The sequence below is a fragment of the Odocoileus virginianus genome, chromosome 3 (genome assembly GCF_023699985.2).
Source record: "Odocoileus virginianus isolate 20LAN1187 ecotype Illinois chromosome 3, Ovbor_1.2, whole genome shotgun sequence".
Classification (NCBI taxonomy): domain Eukaryota; kingdom Metazoa; phylum Chordata; class Mammalia; order Artiodactyla; family Cervidae; genus Odocoileus; species Odocoileus virginianus.
In genome coordinates, this window is record NC_069676.1 from 76,150,488 (window position 1) to 76,172,817 (window position 22,330).

Consider the following 22,330-nt stretch of genomic DNA (forward strand, 5'->3'; position numbering starts at 1 on the left):
CATTTATTTATGCCTAAAGAGGAGCAGCCCATACATACCCTTTTCTGCGGAGTATGAAATCAGTGCTTGAAATCAGATGAGCAAAGGCAGGACTCATCCTTTGGGACTCACCACAGAGTGGTTAGTTTGAAATTGTACTCTTCAACCAATGTTGAGCAAGTTTATAAGACACAGTTTGATAAAAAACAAAACTGTAATTACTTTAAAAGGAAGTTGTTGAAGACAATAATGTTCATGACATTATTCAATGTTTTCTTTATTAGACCCATGAGATAATTTTCCTTTGGACAGAGAGTAGGATGAATTGAGGTTCTGTTAAGCCATGAATTTTGTAGTTGATCGTATGGCTTCCTTTGAGTTGGCTGCCCCATGGCTCAGCTAATTTTGAGGACCACGTAGAGCAAGTGTTTGGAACTTCTCAACATAAAGTATATGTGGCCGATTGGTTCCAGGTTTCATCTTATTATTTTTCACCCTTTATCCAAATCCTCTCTGATTTTCTTACTTACCTTGACTTTGTCTTACTATATGTATTTTTGTAATCCACCTAGGGGAGTAAGATATAGTATAAACTCACATATAAGCACATATCATCTAATTTGTAGTTAGATAACCACAGTTATTCATATAAGAAGATAATTCAAAATTCCAGATGTTTAAAGAAATGAATTGAAGAGAAACTTTAAAATATTTTGCTTTATTCCCAGAAGTTGAGATCTGTTATACCTCGTCATTGAAATAACGGCATAAGATTTGAGGAAACAAATTCTTAAGGAACATTAAGTATGAAAATGACGGATATGCTAAATAGGGGAATCAACAGTCAGGGCATGCCATTAATCCAAAGTTTTTTATATGCATATTCATTCTTTAATTAGACATTGGGGTTTAGGATAAACCCTGAGTTCAGGAGCTGTGTGAAATCACTTGGCAATCAATTTTCCTCACACCATTTAATTATAATCATTAAGTAGTACATGGCATCCTAGTAACTAAAAGTAATTTCTGATTTTAAAAACTGTTTAGGTTTTTTTTCATTTTCTGTTTCGTTTAAAGGGAATATGTATAATTCAAAATACTTCTCTAACCCAAAGTAATTGCAAAGGGAAATTTTGAATTGATAAGGCATAGATGTAAATAAAGAAGGCAGAGAAAATTAGCAAAGTTCTGAGTTTTCTTCTTAGAAAGAAAAGAGAGGAGATGAACAGGGCTTTATGTATGTCGGAAACAGGAGAAATCATACAGTTCATCCTCACCAAACCAACACATTGCCAATAGAAGCTGCTTGAGAAACTAGTAAAATGTGGGGATTTGTTGGCAAAAAAATACAAAAAAAGCACCCACAGAGCTTACTAGTGAGAGAGAAGATGAACCCCAGCCAGGGAAGCCACCATTTCCCCTCTGCCTGCCGCACACCACGCCCTGTGGTAGAGAAGGGATATTGCAGAGGTGGTCACTAGGGGTATAAACTCCTCAGGTGGAGCTGTGACTGCCAGAGGGTTGTGCCGATGTGACACTGTGCTCAGAATCCTTGGGGAACATGTTCCAGGAAAATGCAGCCCTTATATCTATCCTTGGGCATTTGCTAGGTGCACAGTTTGGGTATTTGGATATTGAATCTGTTCTTCAGTGCTTAATGTTCCCCTCTGTGTGTGTGCATGTATGTGAGTGTGTACACATGTGTGCACACCCATGCTTGCGTGCTTGTGTGCCCAGATGAGAAACTGAATTGTTTTTATGACTGTAAATAATTCTAGGAATACATACTCTGCCTAGGTTTTCATGTGGGTTGTAACTGTCTATTTTTTAATTTCACAGTGCGTGGACAACATACGGTGTAATGGTTTAATGACTATAGTGTTTGAAGAAAATTCCAAAGTTACTGTGCCACATATGATTAAGTAAGTGTGATAATCCTTTCTCTGACATTTTAATCAGGATCAAATTGGTGGAGAATGTAAAACCCTGAATAAAATATTGCTTCATTGGGATTCAGCTTCATACTGTGAATACATTCAACAGTAATGTGATAATTCATAATATGCCATTATAAATAATAAGACTATTGTAATGGTTTTTCAGATTTGTAGTTTATTGACTCACAGCATAGAAATATAGTTTTTAATACTATTCAGAATGCCTTCCTCAGTGCAAAAAACCTATAAAAAATTATAAGTTCAGTATATAAAGTTGTGATAGCAAATGTGTCAGAGGGTGGACAAAAGTTTGGCAGATTCTTTTGCAGTCTTCTCAGTGAGTATAAATCATATTAGTTAGATTTGGTTGTAGAGACACATTGATATTTTGAAGACACTCAACATAAATTAACTGGCTTTTCTATGGTACCATCTACCCACAGCCTGTGTATGGATTTGCCCCAGAGGCTATTTCTGGGGGCTTCCATCCTGCTGTCCATGTGTTTTATTAAGAAAGCAAATCCAATAATTTAGTGTTATCACTAAGGAAACTGTAGTTTTATTTGAAGTGAGAAGTTATATCAATAACCATGTGCCATAACTCTCTTCATTAGTACTTTTGTCTCTATATACTTTCTTGTTTCCAAATTCAAAAATTGCTTTGGAAGGATTTTCAAGCTGACCAAATTATTCCCTACTCTCATTTTCTTGGTTATTTGCAGTCCAAATTCTAAGAATAAAATGTATTTTTAAAAATAGTCCTGTTATATCTTTCCAAAAAGTTACATGAAGCTAAGAAAATGTTTGTCTTCCATGCCTTTTATGTGGATTTTTTTTTAGGTCTGAGCTAAGACAAAAAGCAGCATCAACTTTTCTCTTCATTGCAGGTATTGATAGGTACAATTGATAGGTACTTTCATTGTAGGTACAATGATAGGTATTTATTGTAATTAGCATCATCCCAATGGTACAAACTTTAAAACTTGTTAATTATTGTATCAGATGAAGGCAGAGTATATTATACTAGTGCCACAGTTACTACAGAAAATATGTTAAAGGATGATACTATTTTAAATTGCTAGTCAAGTTTTAAAATATTTTGAACAGGGTCATTTTTTCTTTCTTTTTATGGAAGAAAAGCTATGATAAACCTAGACAGTATATTAAAATGCAGAGACATTACTTTCCTGACAAAGGTCCATATAGTCAAAGCTGTGGTTTTTCCAGTAGTCGTGTATGGGTATGAGAGTTGGACCATAGAAAAGCTGAATTGATGCTTTTGAACTGTGGTGTTGGAGAAGAGTCTTGAGAGTCTCTGGGACTGCAAGGAGATCAAACCAGTCAATCCTAAAGGAAATCAACATTGAGTATTCATTAGAAAGACTGATGCTGGAGCTCCAATACTTTGGCTACCTGATGTGAAGAGTCAACTCACTGGAAAATATCCTGATGCTGGGGAAGATTGAGAGTAGGAGGAGAAGGGGGCAACAGGATGAGATGGTTGGATGGCATCACTGACTCAATGGACATGAGTTTGAGCAAGCTCCAGGAGATGGTGAAGGACAGGGAAACCTGGCTTGCTGTAGTCCATGGGTCACAAAGAGTTGGACACAACTGAGTGACTGAGCAACAACAGGGGTCATTTTAAGACTCTCATGCAGAGATTCCTTTAGCCTTAAGTTTCCTAGGTTTTTAAATATAGTTTAAAAAAGAAACAACAGATCAGGGACTTAGAAATCCACTTTCCAATTCAGGGGACTCAGGTTTGTTCCCTGGCGAGGGATCTAAGATACCACATGCCATAGGGCAATTAATTCCACACACCGCAACTAGAGAGCACCTGTGTGCTGCAATGAAGATTTTATGTGCTGCAACCAAGACACAATGAAGCCAACAATAAATAAATAAATAAGTGTATTTTTTTAAAGGTAGGTAAAAAGAAAAGATCAGTTTAAAATGTATGATAATAAAATTAAAACCAAGTATGGAGTATTAAGTCAAAGGTTTCAAATTATGACTTAATTTTTAAGTTCACATCACCAGGCTAGTTTTCTTATTCGTTTTCTGCCAGAGTTCAGTACATTTCAGTTCAGTCGCTCAGTCGTGTCTGACTTTTTGCGACCCCATGGACTGCAGTACGCCAGACCTCCCTGTCCGTCACCAGCTCCCGGAGCTTGCTCAGACTCATGTCCATCAAGTCAGTGATGCCATCCAACCATCTCATCCTCTGTTGTCCCCTTCCCCTCCCACCTTTAATCTTTCCCCAAATCAGGGTCTTTTCCAATGAGTCAGTTCTTTGCATCAGATGGCCAAAGTATTGGAGTTTTGGCTTTAGCACCAGTCCTTCCGATGAATATTCAGGGTTGATTTTCTCTAGGATTGACCAGTTTGATCTCCTTGCAGTCCAGGGGACTCTCAAGAGTCTTCTCCAACACCACAGTTCAAAAGCATCAATTCTTCAGTGCTCAGCTTTCTTTATGGTCCAACACTCACATCCACACATGACTAATGGAAAAACCATAGCTTTGACTATACAGACCTTTGGCAGCAAAGTAATGTCTCTGCTTTTTAATATGCTGTCCAGGTTGGTCATAGCTTTTCTACCAAGGAGCAAGCATCTTTTAATTTTATGCCTGCAGTCACCATCTGCAGTGAGTTTGGAGCCCAGAAAAATAAAGTCTCTTACTGTTTCCATTGTTTCCATTATCTATTTGCCGTGAAGTGATGGGACTTATTTGAATAGTTCACAAAATAATATATCTTATTTTTATCCATTTTTTAAAAGTACTTTCTTGAAGGTTAGACAGCCTTGAAATTCCAGTCTGCTCTAGAATGAGAATATGTAAGTTGGACTTGGTAGCCAACTTATCAGCTCCTGAACCTCAGGGCAGCTGCACGCCTACTCTACATACACTTTGTTCACTTTAAAAATTAATACAGTTAAAAACTTTTGTTTTCTGTCTGCCTCAGTTATGACTGGCACCTCAATGCATCCTCTGTCCTCTGTGCTGGGAGTTTGACTAATGCCCATTTCCAGTTTCATTTGTAACTGCCTCCTGTATAGACCAAGACTTCCCTGCATTTGGGGGGACAGAGAGGTCACTGTTATGAGTTGGAACCACTCACTAGAGAATAGAAACGTGTATCTGAGGCTGTAAGGACTTCCTATTGAAGTCACACATGTTTGGATGCCCATCTATTCTCCATGAGGTGCATTCCCAAGGCAGAGTTTCATATATCTTCTATCTTTCTTCCTTCCATTTTCCCCTGGCTCTTTGAGCCTGGTTCTCTTCAATCAGAGAAAAAGATGATTTTGCAATCTCTGTTCCTTCTGACAGTCTCGTCCGTGGTCCTGTTCTTCCCTAAATTCTGTGTTCTTGCCTCCCGGCATATCTCTCTGGCTACATGCAAAAAAAAAAAAAAAAGATGTTTTGCAGAGGTAAAAGAAAAAAATTTATTCTATTTTAATGGCATTACTTTGCAGGGACTCACTTTTAAAACTTACTAATTACAATAGGTGATTTGGGTTTGATGTTTCAAGATTGTTTTTTTAAAATGTTTGCCTAAAAGGAGTTGTTATTATCATAGGAGGCTTAAGTAACGCATTATATCTTCTTGAGGGTCCCTTAGGAAATAAAGTAAAATCTCTTTCAGTGTAATAAAAGAAAATTAAATAATTTCATAATATTTAATTTTTTTTCTTTAGTTAAAATGAAACTGTAATCATAATTTTGAGAGGCAGTGGTGTAATTAGTTTTAATTTCATGTTGGCTACAATATATTTTTTCCTCTTAGTATTTGATTAAAGTAATTATTGTCAGAAAATGCCAAGTGCAAAACTACCATTAGAATACAAAATCATGATATTTATTTGGTGATTATATTCCTTTAAGTGATGTTTTATACTTTATGTATTTAGGCTGAGGCTTGCTTTGTTTTCATAATAGTTGACCTCAACTTAGAGGTTAAAAGAAAAAATTTTTCCTAGCTTAATGGCATTACTTAGAAATGCCATTTCTAAGAAAATGGAGATTTTACATGGGAAAATGGTGGGATAAAAAGTGATCACCTTGATTAGCCATCCTCTAGACTGGCTGAATTAAAGAAGCTTCTGAGGTCTTTTAACAAGGGAGGGAGATTAAGAACCAGAAAAGTAAAGTTGGTGGGTGGTTACATATGAAGAACAAGGAAAGAGCCATTCTATTTTCAAGAACCTTACTCGATGCTCTTCTGTATTTTCGAGATCAGTGATGTGAATGGAATGAACAGGCTGCCCTTAGTTCCTCATCAGAAGTAAGCTACTCATTTAAAATGCTCTTTCAGGCCCTCCGATGAAGTCTTCCCCCCTGCACTGAGTTTACTTTAGGGTGGAATGTTTCCAAGAGCAAGCTAAAGAAGCTGTTGATTTCTTTTTATCCCAAAGAAAATAAATATATAATTTAAAATCCCTCCCAAGTACTGCAAGAGCTAATTAGGGACACTCACAACAAGCCAGCTGATTCTTAGCAAGCAACTGTCTCACTGAACCTCACTGGCCCATAGTGTACCCTTTAATCAAGTGATAAAATCCAGCGCCTCATTGATCGCCTGTTTCTGAGATGCTGCCGTGAAGGTAGACACGGGGTCTCAGATGGGAATGTGAAGGCTACGGGCAGTCCTCGCAAAGGTGTGCTTTTCTTTGAGCCTCACTTGAATTCAGCCTCAGCTTCCACGCTTTTCGTCTTATGGACTCAGCCCCGGTGCTGGCTTCCTGACCTGTCTAACAGAGGCGCACCACGGGCTGAGGGCTCTGAGCACACCCAAGGATCCCGAGGGCTGCTGTGTGAACCTTCCCCTGAGTCTGCTGCCCACCTGGAAAGACTGCTGCAGGCTTCCAGGACAAGGGCCTCCGGGTGACAGGTTGAGGAGCAGCCAGATGGTGGTTTTATAGAATGAGAGAAACCCAGCGTTGCAGGTGGGCAGGCGGGGACTGTGCAAGGGGAATCTTTAGAAGAGTTCACTGACTATATTACATGCATTATTTTTTTAGGAAGACATTTTTTAACACTGCAGAGTATTGAAAACATAAGGAAAACACAACATTTTACACAATTGATGGTTTAAAATGTATTCAGAATAATGGACAGCCTTTGATGCATTAATCAGCCAGAAAGAATGAAATGGATTAAGGAGTTAGAAAAAGAATGACAAAAATCAGCTGTAGGAAAATGTAGGAATAAAATAAGAATGGAAATTAATACCTTAATATATAGAAAAACAGTAGAGCTGATCAAAGAGCTGTTTCCAGAGGAAAAAAATACCTAATAATATAATACCTAGTAGTTTAATCAAGAAAAAAATTTGTGGGGGGAAGCACAGATGTACAAAATTACAAGTGAGAAAAAGAAATAACCACAGATAATAGCAGTGCTGTCTGGGTCTTCCCCTCCTCCCCACCCTTCTGTGGGGAGAATGTTACCCTTATTTTTTAATCATACTTCTGATATTCTGATTTGAGGGTATAAACCCTACTCCTCCTAAATAGGACCTTGGCGTTAATTTCCTAATAAAACAGGATTGAACCAGAGAGAAAGATGTGAAAGTGGAGTGTGCCTCCCTAACATAGGCCACTTTGGCATGTTGATTACGTTGAGCTACAGACACTTGAAAAACAGAAAATGCAGAGAGGGTTTTTCTGAACTCTTCTTATCTGCCTAAAGACAGATTCTCAAAAAGGAACTCAGTTGTCATAAATCTTCCCAGGAATTTCACCAACCACGGAAGATTGACAGTTGTCACAGGAGAGACTAGATGTTAATATCACACCCAGGCTAACTGTCACAAACCTTCCAGCTATTCTAATACCTTCCATCTATTCTGATACCTTTCATCTATTCTAAGGGTCAATTCATCTTTCCTAAAAATCATTTACTCTCCCCTGAGAAGCCTATACACACCACCACCCCCCCTCCCACTTTCCCTATTAAGATGGCATTTAAGTCTGAGTTCTAAGCCAGCTTTTTGAGTTTCTCATTTTCTCCTGGTTATCTCCCAGGGATACGTGAGATATGCATGTTAATAAGCTTGTTTATTTTTCTCTTGTTCATCTTTATCACAGAGACTCAGCTAAGAACTCAGGAGTGTAGAGGAAAAATTATTTCTCCTCCCCTGGAGAAGGAATCCACAGAGTGGAATGAATGATTCCTGTCTCCACAATTAATTTTGACCTTCTTAAATTATAATGGCATGGTTGATATTTTTGTGGCCCTGTTTTGTTGCATGTGATATGTCCTGGCACATCTTTTATCAAATGCCAGGGGAAGCCTGGACACAGATGTGCATTTACAGACCCTGAAATACTCAGGGGCTGAGGGGCAGCTATGCTCTGGTTTTGACCTCACTTTCCTGCCTTGTGCGTAGGTCTGACGCCCGGCTTCACAAGGACGACACTGACATTTGCTTCAGTAAAACCCTCAACTCCTGCAAAGTGCCACAGATCCGGTACGCCAGCGTGGAGCGTCTCTTGGAGAGACTGACCGACCTGCGTTTTCTTAGCATTGATTTCCTCAACACCTTTCTGCACACCTATCGGATTTTCACGACGGCAGCCGTGGTGCTGGGGAAGCTTTCTGACATATATAAGAGGCCTTTCACCTCCATCCCCGTCAGGTAGGCCTGGGGTTAGCCTGAGATGAAAGTATGCCCCACCTGGTCCCTGGGTCTCTGTGCTGATGGACAGCCCACTCTGCAGGGTCCTGACTGGCCTTTGAGCTTACCAGATCCCCCAACCCCCAGTAGAAGAGAGTGAGGGGGAGGTCACAGTTCCCAAGGGAAGCAGTTTAAGTTTCCAAGTGGCCTTTGCCAAGATAAAGCTATTGTTTGGAGCTTTTCTTTCTACCTTTCTTTTTTTTTTTTTTTTTTAAAAAAAAAAAAGCAACTGTGCTTTTCACATTTTAATATGCAGAAGCATCACCTGGGGGCCTTGTTAAATCGCAGGCTCTGATTCAGTAAATCTGGAGTGGAGCCCAATGCCAGTGTTACTTGTCTTTGGACACAGTTTAGTAGCAAGGGGTTAGACAAAGCCTAAAAAGTGTGTTCTTTTGGCAAGTGTATGGTATACACCCAACATTTAAATAAAGGAATCCAGCCACAGAAGTTATATGATAGCATGGCCTTTTAATGTAGGGAGCATATCTTGAATGACATCGGGAGACTTAATTTCTCACTCGGCCACAATCTGTTAATAGCTTTTGCTCTTACTTTTAGGTCATTGGAACTGTTTTTTGCTACCAGCCAGAACAACAGAGGTGAACACTTGGTGGAAGGCAAATCCCCACGCCTGTGTCGCAAATTCTCTTCCCCACCTCCACTGGCTGTCTCCAGGACGTCCTCCCCAGTGAGGGCCAGAAAGCTGTCCTTGACTTCTCCCTTGAACTCAAGGATAGGCGCGCTGGATCTGACCACCTCCTCGGCGTCCAGCAGCCCCACCACCACCCACAGCCCGGCTGCGTCCCCACCGCCTCATACTGGTAAAGTGCCGTTGGATCTGAGCAGAGGCCTTTCTTCTCCAGAACAAAGCCCGGGATCTCTAGAGGAGTCTATTGATAACCCCCGCGTGGATCTGTGTAACAAGCTAAAGCGAAGTATTCAGAGAGGTATTATCCTGCTGCCACACCCTGTTTGCTGGCCCCCTGTTTCCCCACCATTCCTTCTGGAACCCTAGTTCCCTTTCTTTACCACTTTCCTACTTTTGCATAGAAAGTATAGTGAATGCAATGGCTAGTTAGAAAGTCCTGAAAGTCTCCAGCCTTTGTGGAAGGAGGGCAGGGTTAGCTGACTTCTGTAGTAAAAGGCCAATTGTAGTCAATTGTCTATGGAAGGGTGGTGTCATCTAGTTGATTATCACTGGAAGGTTCTTAGTGGAATTTGATTAAGGCTGGTTGGCTAAAGAGCATAGCCCAATGTTTGGCATAGAGGCAAGTTGCAGGCACCCTCATCCATGACCTTGAGCCCCAGAGCCTTCTCCTCCTCCAGGGTCCACCTTAAGCACTTGTACTGCTTCCAGCCTTTCCTTGCCTAAGATGACAACCTAGCCTGGAAGTATTAAGATGACTTCTTGAGTTTAGTTTCCAAGGCAACACTCCATATTATGACAGAGGTATAGGGAAAAAATAAAGTCTGAGACAGTGTTCGCTGTCCATGACACAACCAAAGCGGTTTTTAGAAATGTGAATTAGATCATCTGGTTTCCTGATTATAGTCTCTAAAGACTTCCCATCATACTTAGAAAAAAGTACAGTCTTCTTCCCAGGGCCTTCAGATCCTATGAGATTTGGATTCTGTCTCTCTAATCCCTGCTCCTGCCATGCTTCTTCATCTTCAGTCACACTAATTTCTTTTTTGTGTCTCAAAAACTCCTGGGTCATTACTGCCCTAACCTTGGCACTTGTTTATGCCCTTGCTTGGGCAGTCTTTTCTGCCTGGGAAGTGTTTTCCTACAGAAGCTCATGAGATCAGCAACCTTGTCTCTCTTGTTCACTTCTGTACTTTCACGGCGTTGGCCTTTGCCTCACAGATTATAAATTTTTGTTAAATGAATAAATCAAGCAAAACACTCAGGGGACTAATTAGGGATTGCTGTGACACATCTCCGTACCCTCCTCAGCTTGATACAGAGTAAGGGTTGGAGGAGATGAGCCTAGCCTTGTTCTTTTATAAGCCAGTGTTTCTGTGACGAACAGAATTTAACAGCCAAATTAGCCAAACAGCTTCTTTGTAAACTACACAGTGACTGATTTGTTTGCTGATAACATAATAAAAAAAATGGGCAATAAGTCAGGCAAATTGTCCAAATTTTAAGGAGGATCACTGAAATGGAAGCACAGACTCCTGCTTTACACCTGCTTGAAGCCTCTTTGCAGTTTCTAGCTCAGATCATTTAAATCAGCTTTCTGAGTGAAGTGCTTCATGGAATTTTAACTGGAGTGGTTGTCAAGATCAAAAGTAGCACCCTTTTAAACAAGAAATTCTTTAAGTTGACACATTAGCAACTAAGGAGGATGAAAGGGGAAAGATAATTAAAAAGTCATTAGAACAACAAGCTGCAGCGGAATCAGGATGGATTTTTCTTGGGAATAGTGAGGCAGTGCACAAGCTGACAAGTGCATCTGGGGTTTGATCCAGACCAGTGCTTGGGAGTCTCTGGAGGGAGTGATTTGGGGAGGCTTAGTTCAAATCTCCTCTCTGGGTCAGAGCGGCCTAGGAAGTACATGAACTGCCCAGGATATAGAAAGTTCTTTCTCCTCTGTTATTGGATTGTATTAAATGAGAGAGGAGGAACCTGGAGGTTAGTCTGGATTCTCATGTCATTTTGAGTTAGGAGAGCTTTAGGAATAGCATCTCAGTGTCAGACATTGGTGGCTCCGCGAGTTTGGAATGCCCCTGAGGCTGGGATCAGAACAGGGTAAGGTTGTTCGGGAGTCATTGTGACCTCTTTCCCTGCTCGTTGCTGCGCTATAGGATCCACAGTGGTAAATAAGATGGTGCCCTTGCCCCTTGGAGAACGTAGACAAGCACAGGTGGTGCAAGATGTAGAGATGGAGTGCTCAGGAAGGCGAAAAGCAGGGGAGATCATGTTTGGTTTGAGCAGAATCTGCAGGTGTCATTGACGTGAGCCAAGAACAATGGACAAATGGGCTGCATGGAGGAAATAGGCAAACTCATGGGCAAAGAGCACCTATAAGCAAAGGTCTGGTGGTAACCCCCAGTGGTGAAAGCCATTTCCAAGAGCAGGAGTGGTCACTGCTTGTGAAAGGACAGCTTTTGTCCAGTTTGGACACCATGTGAAGCTCTGCAGAGGAGACCCTATTACTAGTCTTTCTGCTTTCTAGTATCTAGAAACTATTTAAAACTCTCCTGAAAAGTCCTCCTCTCTCTCCTCCTCCTTCTTTTGGCCATCTTAGCCATTAAGTTTATAGATCAGTAGTGTTAAGTATCAATATATTCACATTATTGTGCAATACACAGAACTTTTTCATCTTGCAAAACTGAAACTATATACCCATTGGACAACTCCCCATTTCTCCATCCCCTCAGCCCTTGGCAGCCACCATCTTATTTTTGTTTCTATGAATTTGATTACTTTTTATATTGCATGTAAGTAAAACCGGCTTTTTCATGTAGCATAATGTCCTCAAGGTTCATCTTTGTTGTAACATGTGCCAGAATTTTCTCCTTTTTTAAAGCTGAGTAGTATTCCTTTGTATGTGTATGCCATATTTTCTTTATCCATTCCTTTCTTGATGGACTTTTGGGCTGTTTGCCTCTCTTGGCTATTGCGAGTAATACTGCAGTGTGCGTGTGTATGCAGATTCTCTTCAAGACCCTGCTTTCAATTCTTTTGCCTATATACCCAGAAGTGAGATTGCTAGATCATATGGTAATTCTGTTTTTAATTTTTTGAGGAAATTTTTGTTTTTGATAGTGCCTACACTATTTATCATTCCCATCAACAGAGTACGGGGTTCCAGTTTCTCTGCATCCTTGCCAACCCTTAGTATTTTCTGTTCTTTTGATAGTGGCCTTCTAATGGGAGCACAGTAAGAATTTTTCTCCTTTTTTGCAATTTTCTAGAGATTGCATTTTAACTTGGCTAGGGCCTGATAGTATAGACAGTAACTTTTTTCTTTAATAGAGAAGCAAAGGAAAAATCTATTCCTTTTTGCATTATATACTAAGTACGTGTTACAGTTCTAAAGGCCCTCAGTCAAGTTGCCCCTTACACATAATAATTAATTCTTAGACTTTTACTTACACATGGATTGTTCCACAGTGGTCACCAAGTTCCCTAGTTATGGTCTTCCAAGCCCAAGCCCAGAGTGCATGTGATGGTCCAATGCCACATCATAACATCTGTTTGGCCTACTCTCTCACATAGAAATGTGATCACTGGCAGGAATCAGTGGCTTTTCCCCAAGAGTAATGAGGTGGAAAAAGTTTAGAACTGGGGAGCCAAGATAAATGACAAAGGACCAAATCAAGCTCCCAGGGCAAGACGCTAACAGACTGCCAGAGGTGGGAACATTGTGGGCGCAGCTAGTGGCACCTGGAGACCTCATTATGTGGCAGCTCAGGTTGTTTCTGACCAGGGCCCAGCAGGTGGAAAGGGCCCATGGATAAAGGCAAGACAAAAATAGTAGGATCTTTCTCATATTAGAGAAAAACCAAAGTTGAGGGCTTAATGCTTCTGTATCTCCACTGGATTTCCCCCAACAAATGACTTGCAGTTAGAGTTTCAGGGGTCAGTTTATTCACATGGCTTGTGGGGTAGAAATAGGATTTTGTGGTTCTCGAGTCAGGGTTAAATGCAGAGCTTGTCTCGCTGTGGAGGTGGCAGTGTTCAGGACTGTGTCCACGCATGGCCATGGCACTTGTTAGCCCCTGAGAACCTACCTCAGCTCCAGAGATGTCTGGTCCTCTGCCCAGTGTCCAGCGTGTCATAATCACGACTACCCACTGACACATCCCCCTTTATCTCTCATCTCTATTGTAATTGCCCCCCCCCAACAATCCTTCTCTTGCATGTGTGCTAAGTCGCTTCAGTTGTGTCCAACTCTTTGTAACCCTATGTATTGTAGCCCATCAGGCTCCTCTGTCCTTGGGATTGTCCAGGCAAGAACACTGGAATGGGCTGCTGTGCCCTCCTTCAGGGGATCTTCCCCACCCAGTGATCAAACCTGTGTCTCTTACATTTCCTGCATTGGCAGGCAGGTTCTTTACCCCTAGTGCCGCATGGGAAGGCCCATCATTCTCTTAAATACTTTGTTTCTGGCCACTTCTTTGCATCTTGATTTCTTTTCCCTTTCAGGTAGCTGTCTTCTGATGATTTTTAATGTATTTACTTCCCCGATTGTTCTTCAAAGTATTTAAGATGTAACTCAAAGAGGCACATGGTACACTAGATTAAAAATAAAATAGATAAAGAAATAGGCAATGGAAAAAAATTGTCTGAGGCGAAGGGTCTGGTTAGTGAACAAACAAATACTGTGTGGTTCTCTCCAGTTCCTGGAGTCATTCTGATTTTGGTTTTGAGTGTAATCAATTACATGATTCATACAGAAAACTAAGAATAGACTGGTCTGCAGGCACATCTTTTCTTGTTCCTGGGACTTGAGAATAATTTATCCTGTGGATCCTCATAAAGGAAACACTGTGAATAGAAAGCTTAGAAATAATACTGAGGTCTAGGTAGCTCTTGGGCATTTTTCTGAAGGGTGAAATGAAGGAACTATAGATTTAATTTTTCCTTTTATTTTGCATTGGTATATAGGCAGTACTGATCATGAATATTTCTAGGCAAGTCATAGATGAAACACTTTACTTCAGCATCAGCCTGACAAGATCAGTGTGTGTGTGTGTGTGTGTGTGTGTGTGTGTGTGCGCACGCACATAACATCTATAGAAGCCAAGAGTGCTGCTGTGTTAACTCTGCTGTTTAATCTTGAAAATTTCAGTTGGCAAAGTAAATGGAGACAATGATCTGTCTTTAATTTGAAAGATGTTTGTGTGTGCTTTGCATAATGTTGACACTTAAAACAGTTGGCAAACTTGAATAAGAAGTCTGTGCCTAGAGTTTATACATTTTCTGCTGTTCACCTCAGGATGCAATTTTCCAAACCTCATTGCACAAGATCAGCTTCACTGTTGAGTCTGTAGTGAGGCCATGGGTCCTCTCACTGCTGTCTAGCTAGACAGTTGCCGGGTGCCCTCTTTGAAAACTGCTAGTAACCTTTGTCTGATTTTATTGTCATTGCAGTTATAATGCCAGCCTTGCTATCTTTCCTGGCAAGAGAACTTCAAATGACATGAAGGGAAAAAAGAGAAACAGGAACCATCCCTCATCTGAGCGAGGCTGTGAACTTGTAAGGGAAGAGTAATGCAGTTAGTTTCACCCCCACTAACCCCCAATTGTGTTCCAGGCTCACTCTACATCCATTAGTGCTCTTCTTTCTTCCTTCCAGGAAGGCCCCACCTTCTGTTATCTTGAATTCTAAAAAGCATAAATCTCATCCCAGCACACATTCAGATTCCACCCAGTGGTGGGATATCAACAAAATATAACTGACAGCAGAGAAGAGAGGAGAACCATGGGGGCCTGCTCATGGTGTTCAGGTCTCTTAGTCCATCAGCATTCTCTTGGGCCCTGGCTGGGCAACACAGTCTAAGCATTCTCGACCCGCATCGCTAGTGTCTGTTTCTTTGTTCCTAGTTTGAAAATTGCCTGCCTGTGGGTTGAAAGTGCTCCCAATTTTAGCATTTGTTTTGAGCCCACATCTGCCCACTCGTTCTGCAGGCAGAGCTGTTTGCAGGGATTGATTGAAAGTGAACCTGCCAGAAGGAAACGCTTCATTCCCCCCACCGTGCTGGTGTGATTTTTCCTCTCTGTAGGTGCCCGTTTGCTTACAGTGTTACTCTCTGCTTTTCTGTCCTTTCAGTGGACTTTCCGAGCCCTGTCCAGCTATCGCACTGGGAAGTTTTTTGGTTCAGTGTAATTGCTGACTAAATGATTTGCTCATTTGCCTCAGAGGAATGAATGGTTGAATCAGACCGAGGACACACATTTGATATTCTGCTTGCTCTTGCAGAGCAGATGCCTTCTATTACTGAATTTTGAGGGAGTTATTTAGAAAATAATAAAACTAACAGCTAAGCACTGATTTTTTTTTTGTCTCCATCCTGCATCATTGCCAGCTTGACTGTAATTATGTCATTCAAGGAAAGATTCTAACCATTTCCTTTCCCTGGCCCCTTTGTGTTTCAGAAGAGCTGAATTTGGGCCATATTTCTAAAGGAGTGAATCACATACAAGTGTAAAAACGGCTTTATGTGAAGTCATTAGGAATTTTGTCGAGTTTGTTGAGTGAAATCTTGAATGGAATGGTAAAAGGAGTTGAGAATAATTCTGCTGACATAGATAATGGAAAATTAGTGGAGGTGATACAGTTTTTATCAGTTCATGCAAAACCCAAGGAAAAAGAAATCAAAGAGTTGTTAGAAGTTTATGAAATTTTTGTAGTGCTTTTCCTTAAAATAACACACATGAAGTTGTAATTTTACCTGGTTAACAAGTTAGTGCAAGGGATGTGGTAATAGCTTGAATCTGACCCTGAAATGATGTTTCTTTTACTCATGGGATGTTACCTGCAGTGAAGAGACTCAAATTATCTTAAAACCTCTCAACTTTCATTGTAAAAATTTTTACTTGCCTGCTGCTTATCTGTAGCTCTAGGGCATTAGAACTTTCTGGAAGGATGGTAAAATGTTGTTCAGTGTTGTAGCCACTAACCACATGTTGTGTATCATCAGCATTCTGCCAGGAGGAGTGACTCAATATCATGATCAGTTCAGTTCAGTCTCTCAGTTGGGTCCGACTCTTTGCGACCCCATGGACTGCAGCACGCCAGGCTTCCCTGTCTGTCAACAACTCCTAGAGCCTACTCAAACTCATGTCCATCACTTTGGTGATGCCATCCAACTATCTCATCCTCTGTCATCCCCTTCTCCTCCCACCTTCAATCTTTCCCAGCATCAGGGTCTTTTCCAATGAGTTGGTTCTTCGATATCATGATAAAGTCCTTTAAAAATACAGACTAGTATGAAATGCTTATTATCCATAAGGAACTTTTGTGTTCCCATGCATGATAATAACAAGATGCTCTTGAATTCATAACCTGGTTGTTAAAATGTGTGATGTTTTAAAGCAGCAGTCCTCGAGTCTGCGCCCGTGGACCGAGCAGGTGTGGACAGCTCCCCCACAGCCGATGCTACAGAACTCTCACCTTGCAGGTCGCCCTCAACTCCTCGGCACCTCCGCTACCGCCAGCCTGGAGGTGAGCCCTCAGAAGGGGACTCAGAAACACGCGAGTGAGAGCTGATTCTGGCTCCTGAATCTTTTGTTTACCTTACCATTTCAGTTCTCAAATATTTTTCAGTCTCAATTATGAAAATTAATTGGAAGCAAATGTTACCATGGGAGCAAGTAGTGGAACATAAATGATTAGAGAAAATGTCACTAGTATAACCAGTATTTACTTGACCACCATCATTGCATGGCATTTTGTGTGCAGTAACCTGAATCTGATTCTTGGTTGTCAGTTGATTGAATGTCAGTACTGGTTTTGCCAAAATGTTCCCAGACTCTGATGACCTTACTCTGATGACCTCCCAGTGTAGTCTGTATTAAATAGGTTCATCTGGGACACAAAACTGTAGAGTGACCTTATTAAGAACAATATTTCAGCTAAAGTAATGTCCAGTTGCCTGGGACTCTAGTCTTCATTATTGTTAGTGACAGAATCTGGTATATTTTCTATTATGAAAATTAGAAAATATTATCCCATAATTTGTTTTAAAATATGCCATTTCTAATTGAAGGGAAAACCATCAGAGCAAAAGATAGAAATCTTTTATCTCCCCATTGCTCAAATAAATACAACCCCAGATAACAGTTGTTTTTGAAATGTCTCCTTTTTTCTCAAGACAATTATTTCAAGTTGGAAGGGAAAATTATTCATTTGTGAAAGCAGATTCACCCCAAGTAACCTAAGTAAATGTAGCTGTTTTCTGACTTTCATATTCCTATTCAAGTAAGGCAGTTTAGCAAAAGACAGAGTGCATGGCTCCAAATAGTCATTTCATTTGTAGCCTCAGCAACACAGCGGAAGCTATTGTCGCCATCAGCTCCAAGAGCAGCTAGCCTGGGTGGACCACTGTCAGCAGAATTGCCCTGATGGGTGTTAGCCCTTTGGGAGTGGGACTGATTTTGGGTTCCTGATCAGTCATGGGTCACCCTGACATTTGGGTACTTCTGGAAAACCAATGTGACAAGTTAGACTTCCCTGCCTTGTTATAAGACTACTGTGGGATTGGCCAAATCTCTTTACTACACTTAGAGCCTTGATCAGTCCAGACCTTGGCAACTTCTCTGACCATTTCCCTGTCAGACAGACTCCCTTGAGTTCATTATAACCTGGAAGAGTTTGGAGTCAAATTATATGGAAGCAAAACTTTACCGAGGCAAGAGTTATTTAAATGCTTTCCACTTGGTTACTATCATTACAGCTCTGCTTTATGGTCTATTTTCATATGTTTATATTCATTTAAAATTCTTTAAATTTATATAGGCATTATTTGAAAATCCTCATCCTGTTTGTGGATTAATTAAGTCCTTTGTTTCTTTCCTGATCCAACCAAATCCCAGAGATGCAGGAAGGAAACCACAGTCTGTGATGATGTATGGAGTCTCCAAATAGTGGCAGCAGCCTACATTTTCTCACTGTGTAGCTGAAATTTTGCCTGTTCATCTGTCTCCTTGCCCACCTTGTTCCACAAATATTTTCAGGCTACAGCTGAAGGAGAGGGTAGAGCTGTTTTGTGCTTTTGTGCTTAGGCACGTTAAGCAGCTCTTTGCTTCCCCACTTATTTATTTTAAGCACGACTGTATGACTTTAGAGGCAAACTAATAAAGCCACAGAATCACAGAAAAGCCACAGAAGAAGTGAACTATCTTCACTAAAATCTGAGTGATAAAAAGAGTGAGGTTGGCATCAACATTATCAAATGCTATGTGTAAATATGTGAAAAGTGAGAGGAGCTACCAAAAGGTGTTCGGTGCGTCCTTCAGTATGAGAGCCTATCCCCCTTTCTAAGGGTGTTTTGAGAAGAAAATTCTATCTGTAACATGTAGAATATTTTTAAAAAATATTTTTTATAATGAGATAAAATTCACATACCATAAGATTCACCCTTTTAAAGTGTGCGGTTCAGTGGTTTTATATATTCACAAGGCTGAGCAACCATAACCACTATCTCAATCCAGATATTTTCATCACCCCTGCTAGAGAAATCCTGTACACATCAGTGGTCACTTCCCATTCTCATCCCCCCACATACCTGGAAACCACTAATTTACTTTTTGTCTCTATGTATTTACCTATTATGGACATTTTCTATAAATGGGATCATATAATACATGATTTTTTGTGACCAACTTTCACTTAGTATGATGCTTTCAAGGTGCATTCATGTTGTAGTATGTATGACTACCTCATGCCTTTTGTGGCTACATCATATTCCCTCACATGGGAATTTTTGATATGGTTTATCATTTCATCAGTTGGTGGAGATTTGGCTGTTTTTACTCTTTGGCTATTATGAATAATACTGCTGTGAATGTTTGTGTGTAAGTTTTTGAATAGACATATGTTTTCATTCTCTTGGGTCTATAACTAGAATGAACTTGCTGACATAGAATCTTGTTATTTGCCTATGAATAAGGACAACACAGGGTATTTGACCCAACCCTTCATTCAGTGCAGAAATGAAAATGAGAATTTTCATCGTGTAATATTATGCATCTGCCTCACCATGCCATCTCCATTCTTTTTAAATAACCAGGACAGACGGCTGACAGCTCCCACTGCTCTGTTTCCCCGGCCTCTGCTTTTGCAATCGCTACGGCTGCAGCAGGACATGGGAGTCCACCTGGTGAGTAGGGCCGAGCTGTTGAGCGCTTGGCAGTTAATTGCCCAGACCTCTGGCGAATTTTGGGAAATCAGTGGTCCTTGCCTGCCAGCATCTTGATAATACACTGGGCAGCTTCTTAAAAATGCAGATTCCCAGCCCCCTAGTCTAAGTCAGTGTGTCTTGGTGTGAGACTGTCTTTTAAATAAGCACCTACAGGTCAGTCTCATACAGGTAGCCTATGCTTAGCACTTTTGAGAACTTCTGTATCAGGAAAGGATGTGTTATTTTTCTTATGTTGTATTAACAGAGTTCTTTAACCTTTTAAGCCAAATTGTTGAGAACACCTTTTCCTTTTAATTGAGTACAGTGCTAAAAGCATTTGCAAGGTGGGAGGGAAGGCTTGTGAAGGGGGTGGGCGAGGAGAGAGGGATCTATTGCTTTAGTGGACTCATAACTCACTTCCAGTAGCTCCATGGTGCTGAGCTGTTGTCAGTTAATTTTCAAGGTAAAGAAGTACCTAAAATAAAAGCACAGTATTTTAAATAGATGAAAAATTATATTTATTATCTCTGTCCTCCTTTCTCACGTGCAAGAAGGACATTATGTTAAAATAAATCTGTATGTGGTTTAAACAATCCTGTTGCTGTGAGTTCCTTCACCTAAACTAACTCCACAGGTTCCAGGAGTGATGATACATGTTGTTAATTAGCAGTTGCTCATTAATAATGGACAAAAAAAGTTAATTTCCAAAGCCTATGAACCTGTATTCAACAGTAGTAACTGGTAGGTACTGTCTGGGTGAAAGCTTTCTAAACTGATGTAAGAACAGAGAGATATTCTAAAATGAACATAAATTACCATAGTAATTATTATATATACATATATATATTCCATCTGAATGGAAAATCTTTGCACACTGATGACATTCCACATCTTAAATATTTTACCACACACCCTTCACTGGATGTGGTCAGGCAAACTGGGGATGTTCTTTGCCCCAAATATTCCCTAAAACTTCCCCCAATTCCCATCAGCGTGATACAATACATCCTGTAACGGCAATACTATGGATGTCTTCTCAATCCAGTCGGCTTCTGCTGTTGACTGCATGTTATAATAATGAAGATTTCTTTGATGAAGTAATAGGGGTCTTCTTTACCCTTTCGACAGAGTGAGTTATCAACTGTGATTCGTTGAGACCTTCTCCTGTCTTTTGTTCTCATAATCTGGCCCGTCTTTGGAAAAGGTGAAGTACAGAGCTTCCTCACGGGTTTCTTAATTTAAATATGATTTGTAGGGAAAATAGCTTTTTGGTCAATTTGGAATGAGCCCATCTCCCCATTAGCTGGAGGCTGGGTCAGGGAAAGTACCTGTATTCACCCGAGGCTGAAGCAGACTTCTGATGGAGAATGGCTTTGGAACTCAGGCTTATCCATCCATGATGAGCCAGAGATGGAGTATCCCTAAGAGCCACCTTCCTCACTGTCTGAACCCTGCTGCTGCTCTGCCGCCTGTCTTCTTGCTTCTCTCCTGCTGCTGCAAGAGGTGCAGCGAGAAAGCTCTCCTCGGTCAGTCGGCTGAGGAGGGCAGACTGCTGGCTGACCGCAGCCAGTGTGCTGGGTGCAGAGTAGCCTGGTCCTCCTCGCATCACACTGCCGCTGCGGTCACCTATAATGTGGTCTGGAGCCTCCTGATCCAACGGTTTTATTTATTTTTTTATGGAGGAGAAAGCGTGGCTTTATTACTTTGCCAGGCAAAGGGGGCACACAGTAGGCTAGCACCTCAAGAGCTGTGCCCCTACATGATCCAATTTTATTCATAAATGAAATGCAAGATGGATTTGACAGTGTCTGTGGCCCTGCTCTCAAGCAGCAAGCTACACAGGGGTCAGTCTCCATGGCCTATGGTACTAAGAAAGGGGATCAGTTTTGGAGTAGGGATCAGTACTTCCCTGGGGCTCAGCTGCTCCATGGAGCTGGCCCCACAGGAGAGTCCACCTGCCTGGGAGAACTTGGCAGAAGGGCCAAGTTCACAGGTCAAGAGAGCAGGTGGACATGGAGCCGAAAGAAAGGAAGTACTAAGAAGATGATCTGGATTTCTTGGCTGGTCAGGGAGAGCCTGATGCTGTCCAAAGAAGTTCTAGGCCCAGAAGAACAAATGTCCGAGGGAAAGGAGTGCTAGATAACTGTTAAGATCCCCTATCAGACTTTTTATCCACTCTCTGAATCAGGATTTGCTGACCCGCATGTGCCCCCAGAACGTGGAGAGCTGCCAAAGTGAGCAGGAGAGAAGGTTGTAGAGACCTCATGCTCCCATCTGTCTTTGCAGGACTGTCTGCTTGTTTCACTGCAATATAAGTCTGCCTGGTGGTGCCGATCTGCTGCTTGTGGCTGGTAGCCTGACACAAGGTGCTGCCCGGCCAAGTCATGCAGTCTGCCGAGTGGGCTTCCATATTTCAGGCTCCTCTTCAGGTTCCCTCCCGCTTTAATCCTCCTCCATCTATCTCCGAGTCCCCCACCTCTACCTCCATCAAAATACATAGCAGTCTGGGAACTCTGGGTTAGAACCATCAATTAGTGGTTATGCTTTCAAATATTCACTCCAGACATTTGCATGTGAGCCATTTCTCATTAATGATTGCTTAGAAGGTAACTTTACTGCATGAGAATGAATTTGAATTTAGCAAGAGGATGAACAGAAAATTTCTTCACAAGAAGGCCTAACAAGATGTACATGCCTAGCTGTAAAGGCAGAGAAAGCTGAGTTTTATCTATGGCAGGTGGCCTGGGATCTGCTCAGGATTGCCAGTCCTGCCCCTTGGGTCCAAGCCTATCTGATTTTTGCACACACTGGAAAAGTCTAGATTTTTCTCTCTGGTTTCTTTTAGGACCTAGAGCCTGTCCTTTCCAAAG

At 41.2% G+C, this 22,330-nt stretch overlaps 1 protein-coding gene across 2 annotated transcripts in view; it reads left to right on the plus strand.

Annotated features, from left to right (window-relative positions):
* RASGRF2 (Ras protein specific guanine nucleotide releasing factor 2) overlaps positions 1-22,330 on the plus strand; it is a 252,292-nt gene that overhangs the window by 133,049 nt on the left and 96,913 nt on the right. Inside the window, exons 13-17 of one of the 2 annotated variants that reach the window (XM_070465761.1) lie at positions 1,819-1,901; positions 8,316-8,564; positions 9,162-9,550; positions 16,655-16,783; positions 19,350-19,439. In XM_070465761.1, the coding sequence (XP_070321862.1) occupies positions 1,819-1,901; positions 8,316-8,564; positions 9,162-9,550; positions 16,655-16,783; positions 19,350-19,439 (940 nt within the window). The remainder of the gene's footprint in view (positions 1-1,818; positions 1,902-8,315; positions 8,565-9,161; positions 9,551-16,654; positions 16,784-19,349; positions 19,440-22,330) is intronic. The other variant, XM_070465762.1, reaches the window with a different exon arrangement.